Source organism: Coregonus lavaretus (assembly GCF_964263955.1).
Source record: "Coregonus lavaretus genome assembly, chromosome: 39".
In the NCBI taxonomy this organism is placed as follows: domain Eukaryota; kingdom Metazoa; phylum Chordata; class Actinopteri; order Salmoniformes; family Salmonidae; genus Coregonus; species Coregonus lavaretus.
This window is the reverse complement of record NC_140026.1, coordinates 23,177,378-23,183,726: the sequence shown is the minus strand read 5'-3', so window position 1 is coordinate 23,183,726 and position 6,349 is coordinate 23,177,378. Positions and strand designations below refer to the sequence as shown.

The 6,349-nt window shown below is 43.2% G+C and overlaps 1 protein-coding gene across 1 annotated transcript; it reads left to right on the top strand.

Annotated features, from left to right (window-relative positions):
- The first annotated feature begins 2,241 nt into the window (after nucleotides 1-2,241).
- On the top strand, nucleotides 2,242-6,223 carry LOC311113049 (RNA-binding protein 4.1-like). The gene is made up of 4 exons (XM_084156181.1): nucleotides 2,242-2,326; nucleotides 3,120-3,555; nucleotides 3,877-4,704; nucleotides 4,949-6,223. The coding sequence occupies exons 2-3, from the start codon at nucleotides 3,144-3,146 to the stop codon at nucleotides 4,686-4,688; spliced, it is 1,224 nt and encodes a 407-aa protein (XP_084012307.1). The 5' UTR covers nucleotides 2,242-2,326; nucleotides 3,120-3,143; the 3' UTR covers nucleotides 4,689-4,704; nucleotides 4,949-6,223.
- The last annotated feature ends 126 nt before the right edge of the window (nucleotides 6,224-6,349 follow it).

The window sequence follows — 6,349 nt, the reverse complement described above, 5'->3', positions numbered from 1 at the left end:
TGTAAAAGTTGACAAACTGAAGGGGAAGATTCCCGGTGTTTGTGATGCTCGTCGTTTGGTGCGACGCAAACAGGGTGGCGAGAGTGGGGAAACAGAAGAAATGTCCCGTGCGAGAGAGGCAGGTTGAGGTTTCTAGGGTAAGAGTAGTATAGAAATTGTCATATGCTGAGGCAGTGAAGAAAGTAGAGGAAGATGGGTCAAGGGGGAGGAGTAGTGAGAGTAGTAGGTACAGTTGAAGTCGGAAGTTTACATACACCTTAGCCAAATACATTTAAACTCAGTTTTTCACAATTCCTGACATTTAATCCTAGTAAAGATTACCCGTCTTAGGTCAGTTAGGATCACCACTTTATTTTAAGAATGTGAAATGTCAGAATAATAATAGCTTTTATTTCTTTCATCACATTCCCAGTGGGTCAGAAGTTTACATACACTCAATTAGTATTTGGTAGCATTGCCTTTAAATTGTTTAACTTGGGTCAAACATTTCAGGTAGCCTTCCACAAGCTTCCCACAATAAGTTGGGTGAATTTTAGCCCATTCCTCCTGACAGAGCTGGTGTAACTGAGTCAGGTTTGTAGGCCTCCTTGCTCGCACACGCTTTTTCAGTTCTGCCCACAAATTTTCTATAGGATTGAGATCAGGGCTTTGTGATGGCCACTCCAATACCTTGACTTTGTTGTCCTTAAAGCCATTTTGCCACAACTTTGAAAGTATGCTTGGGGTCATTGTCCATTTGGAAGACCCATTTGCGACCAAGCTTTAACTTCCTGACTGATGTCTTGAGATGTTGTTTCAATATATTCACATAATTTTCCTTCCTCATGATGCCATCTATTTTGTGAAGTGCACCAGTCCCTCCTGCAGCAAAGCACCCCCACAGCATGACCCCCACAGGGATGGTGTTCTTCGGCTTGCAAGTGCCACCTTTTTCCTCCAAACATAACGATGGTCATTATGACCAAACAGTTCTATTTTTGTTTCATCAGACCAGAGGACAGTTATTTGTCCCCATGTGCAGTTGCAAACTGTAGTCTGGCTTTTTTATGGCGGTTTTGGAGTAGTGGCTTCTTCCTTGCTGAGCGGCCTTTCAGGTTATGTCGATATAGGACTCGTTTTACTGTGGATATAAATACTTTTGTAGCTGTTTCCACCAGCATCTTCGACAAGGTCCTTTGCTGTTGTTCTGGGATTGATTTGCACTTTTCGCACCAAAGTACGTTCATCTCTAGGAGACAGAACGCGTCTCCTTCCTGAGCGGTATGACGGCTGCGTGGTCCCATGGTGTTTATACTTGCGTACTATTGTTTGTACAGATGAACGTGGTACCTTTAGGCGTTTGGAAATTGCTCCCAAGGATGAACCAGACTTGTGGAGGTCTACAATTTTTTTTCTGAGGTCTTGGCTGATTTCTTTTGATTTTCCCATGATGTCAAGCAAAGAGGCACTGAGTTTGAAGGTAGGCCTTGAAATACATCCACAGGTACACCTCCAATTGACTCAAATTATGTCAATTAGCCTATCAGAAGCTTCTAAAGCCATGACATCATTGTCTGGAATTGTCCAAGCTGTTTAAAGTCACAGTCAACTTAGTGTATGTAAACTTCTGACCCACTGGAATTGTGATATATTGAATTATAAGTGAAATAATCTGTCTGTAAACAATTGTTGGAAAAGTTACTTGTGTCATGCACAAAGTAGATGTCCTAACCGACTTGCCAAAACTATAATTTGTTAACAAGAAATGTGTGGAGTGGTAGAAAAACGATTTTTAATGACTCCAACCTAAGTGTATGTAAACTTCCGACTTCAACTGTATGTACCAGAACAGAGGGATAGGCCATCGAGTGATATATGTTTCAGTAAAATTGGATTTTTAGCATTTATAGCAATGGTTATTAATTGTACTGCAGGGATGGAACGTAAGTCGAACAGAAAATTGAGGTTGTGGTGGCAGCTGCAGAGAGGTATTTGGGTGTGCGAGACTTGACAGAAGAGTTACAGGGAGTGTTAAGTGGTGATGTCCCATCATTTCAGGTGGAGGGCATTAGGTAGGAATTAATCTATTTAAATAGTGGAGTAGGGTGGTGTTAATTATTAATAATATTTTGTGAGTGTCGTGTTAGATGGTAGGGTATTTCTTTATTTTTCAAGCAAAATATAAGTTAGTTGTACTCCAGTCTAGTAGGTGGCGGTAATGCAACAAATTGGATGCCAACCGCCGTTAAACCTCATCGAAGAAGAAGAAGTCACACATTTCCTAAAATAATCACGGCGCCATTTCAGAATTCATTCATTGGCATTTGCTGCTTAATTCGTTATTCAGGTAAGGGACATGGTGGAAGTTGACATCTCAATTAGTGTTGAATTGTATTCAACAAGTTGCTAAAGGGAGGACTAAGATCTCCTGTACGATATTATCAAGATGTGGTGTGTTTTGTTTGACCAGAAGTAGTAGTAGTAGTAGTAGCTAGCACCATGCAAACGTTTCTTGCAACAAAAATATATAGTAACTAGTTAACGAAGACCAAGCTAGCTTGCTTGGTTATCAACACCATTTGAATTTCAGTTGGAGGTTTTAGAGTGTGTCAGCCAGGTTAACAGAACAGGTAGCTAGCTAAACTAGCTAAATTAGTTCAGACAGAACAGGCAGCTACTAGCTAGCTGACGTTAACGTTAGCTGGCTAAAGAAGTGAGGGTATTTCAACTTTTTATAACTACGGTGGACTTACGAAATTAGCTGCAAGATAAAAATATAAAATACAACGTCATCTTAATAGCCATGAACGATTGAATGGAAGTTATCAATACTAACGTTAACTAGTTAACTTTTCTATTTGGCCTGGTCAGCTAGCTGGTGAAGTAGCTAGCGGTAGGTAACTAGATAACATTAGCTAGGTAAGTTTGCTAGCTACTACGTCAGATAGCTTGATATCTTATTCTCTTTTGACATTTTAATAAAGTAGGCCTTTATTCATATAACATTAGTTATGAAAGTTAGCTGTCTTTCATAGCTAAGTTTGGACCTGGTGTTTTTCTTCAAGCTTCACACATTTGAAATTGACTTGGTAAACAAACATATTAAACAAAAACAAACAACTGCTTGTCTCTCCTTCCAGGAATAACACAACACTGATTTGAAGATGGTGAAAATCTTCATTGGCAATCTTGACTCCGGCACCACGGTGGACGAGCTACGCACTCTCTTCTCCCAGTATGGCAAGATCTCAGAGTGCGACATCGTCAAGAACTTTGGCTTTGTGCACATGAACAACAAAGCAGAAGCGGAGGAGGCTATCAAGAACCTCCACCACTACGAGCTCAACGGGGAGCAAATGAACGTGGAGATGAGCCGCGGCAGACCAAAGTCCACCACCAAGCTGCACGTCAGCAACATCCCAGAGGGTTGCACCAACGAGGAGCTGAAGACCAAGTTTGAGGAGTACGGCCCTGTGGTGGAGGCTGACATAGTGAAAGACTACGCATTTGTCCACATGGAGTCTGTGGATGATGCCATGGAGGCCATCAGGAGGCTGGACAACACAGCCTTCCAAGGTGAACCCGCTTGCACGGGAGAGCAGATAGTCTGTGCTCTCCGTAGTTACAGAATACACTTCCCTTTAGATTGCATAAAGATCGTAACGTGACGCCGAATATCATTTTGGTTTAATTCTCTGAGGTTAATGAATATGTAATGGCACTGTAAAGTCGTGAGTCTTTTTCGTGATTATTTTATCCGGTTTCAACGTAACAGTGCAGGTGAACCAATTGATGCTAATATAAGTATTTGCAATGAGGAAATAACAGTCGTTAAGCAGCAGTGGTGTGCGTGTCAGAACCCAACCGTCTCATGCGTCTCTTCTCTCTCCTCAAAAGGCAAGCTGATGAGCGTGCATCTGTCCACCAGTCGCCTGCGCACGGTCCCGGGAATGGGAGCTCAAACTGGCTGCTATGTCTGCGGGAAACAGGGTCACTGGTCGAAAGACTGCCCGAACGGCAGTCAGAACGGCGGTAGCTATGGTGACCTTGGTGAACGCCCCAGGGGTGGCCTAATGAGGGGCCGCGGCAGGGACTTCCCACGGGGTCCCCCGGGTTTCAGCAGGAGTGGCGACAGATACCCGAGTGGCTACGGGATGTCCCCAAGAGCTGCGGCATCCTATTACATGGGCGGGCTAGGGTATAGCAGAGCGTCCAGTTACCTGGGGGGGCCGCCTCTTCCCCCTCTGAGCCGTAGGCCTAGCTATGGCTCTGCTCGGGAGTACAGCGCCGAAGCCAGGGATCGGTACAGCGGCAGGCTACCGAGCTCTTATCCTGAGAGAGCATCGGCCTATGAGCGAGACCGCTACAGCAGCCATGTTGACTATTACGAGAAGTACAGGGCACGGCCATACGGCTCAAGCTATTTTGAAGAGCGCCGCCTTGGCTATATCCCCCCTCCCCCCTCTTCCTCCCTCTCAAGGCTCTCCTCTAGTGTCGACCTGTACGAGCGTCGGCCACTACCACCATCCTCGGCGGCCGCCTCGTACTACTTGCGAGACCGCAGCCCGATCAGACGAGTGGCCGTCACCTCTGACAGCTATGGTTATGAGCGTTCGCGGCTGTCCCCGGTGTCCTCCTCCAGAAGCTCCTCGTACGCCGTCCCGCAGGCCAGGGACCCTTACACCGATCGGACACGCTATGCTTACTGAGCTACACACTGCCAAGGTGAGCCAACCAACCAGGAGTACTGGCCCATTGCTCTGTGTGTTCTGAGTGACATCTGGAATGGTGCGTGCCATTGATTTTAAAACGGCTACATGATGATGACAGTGGGGGCTGGGAACTGTAGACTCGTGTTCATCCTAATATTTCTTCAATGAAGAACAGAAACTATGTCCCCCCTTCACAGTGCTTTTAAACCGTAAAACACAATCCCATTCTCAAAGCGAATGCTCTGCTCTTTTTCTAGGTGTGTATGACCCGTCGGACCTTTCCTTTGCTACCATTCCTCCTCCGAGCTGCATGGTTCCATCGAGCTGTGCCACATGCCGCAAACAAACCTTTCGTGACTCGGAATGTGATGGCACGAGAGTGATGCGGGCGGAAATCGGCATGTGCATCTTCCTGGCACCAGTGTGCCAGCCGTCGGCAGATGAATCGTCATCTCAACTAACTAATCAATCCATACTCAAGTCCACATACTTCCTTTATTTTACAATTGTCACTTACAGGGACTGTTGGCTATCTGAAACCACAGTTCTGGCATATACAGTGTGATGTTAATACTAGCTTAACTATACCGGCTTTCCACTCGCTTTGTTAGTTTGCGTGTCGATTTATTTTTTAATTTTATTTTTAAGAATCTCCTCAAAGCAAATTGGCCACTGAATTTGGCACATTTACATTTTTCGTATTGAGGTGACCATAGTTTAGAGCTTCCTCCTTTTTGAGGAATATATATTTTTCATTCATTTAATCGGTTTGTTCAGATATTAATTACAAATTATAATCTCATTCATGCCATGTATAACTCAGTCATTCAACCACGTTTTTGTTTTGAATTTGCCCTGGTAATACAAATTTAATAGACAGGTATGAATATTTGTGCAATTCCTGCACTGGCTTTGAGAACAAGGACTTTCATATGTTCACGTACATCTGTTTTCAAGAGGACATTCCACTTAGTGTCGAGTAAATCCTGTTGTCATACTGCTTTTGCTTAGAGTTGCTATCTGCTGTCACGATGACATTATCATTATCCCAAAACAAACATTCCAATTTGTGTCAGTTGATTTGCTTCATCAGTAATATCTGCCTATGTCTCCTAACCAAAAAGAAGCATTCAGTTTGTACTCATTTGAACAGTGAGCATAGCATGTACTTCCAAATGTACTCTTCTTGCGTAATTTGGAAGGCCCAATCTGATATACACCAATTCAAGAGGATAAAGCAATATCATAAATATTGTTTTCTAACAGTAGAAGTTTTAATAAATCAAATCGATCTGTATTCATTGAATATTCATTGCTACTTGACATAAACATGTTGAATACAGCAAATAACATTAGCATAACTCAGGGCTATGACATAATAATTGAGATAAGGGGATCTTGTCTTAATCACTTTCTATGGGTGCCTTTATAGCTAAGTTATTCTGGGAATTGTTGTAGTTTGTATATTTCCTACAGTCAAAGCGTGTACGTTTTTTGCGTTTAATTTCTTAATAAACCCAAAAGTATTTTGGTGCGATTTATTTTAAATGTATGCTCTCTTCAGCCTTTATCCAGACTTGATCCACATCTACACTTGATAATGCATGACATGAATACTTTTCTAATACCTACTAAAACCTGGTAATACTAAATCAAGT

Bases quoted from the DNA above. Each gene is read 5' to 3' on its own strand.
- LOC311113049 (XM_084156181.1), top strand. From the start codon at position 3,144: ATGGTGAAAATCTTCATTGGCAATCTTGACTCCGGCACCACGGTGGAC. The intron at 3,556-3,876 runs GTGAACCCGCTT...TCTCCTCAAAAG, and splicing joins GGACAACACAGCCTTCCAAG to GCAAGCTGATGAGCGTGCAT.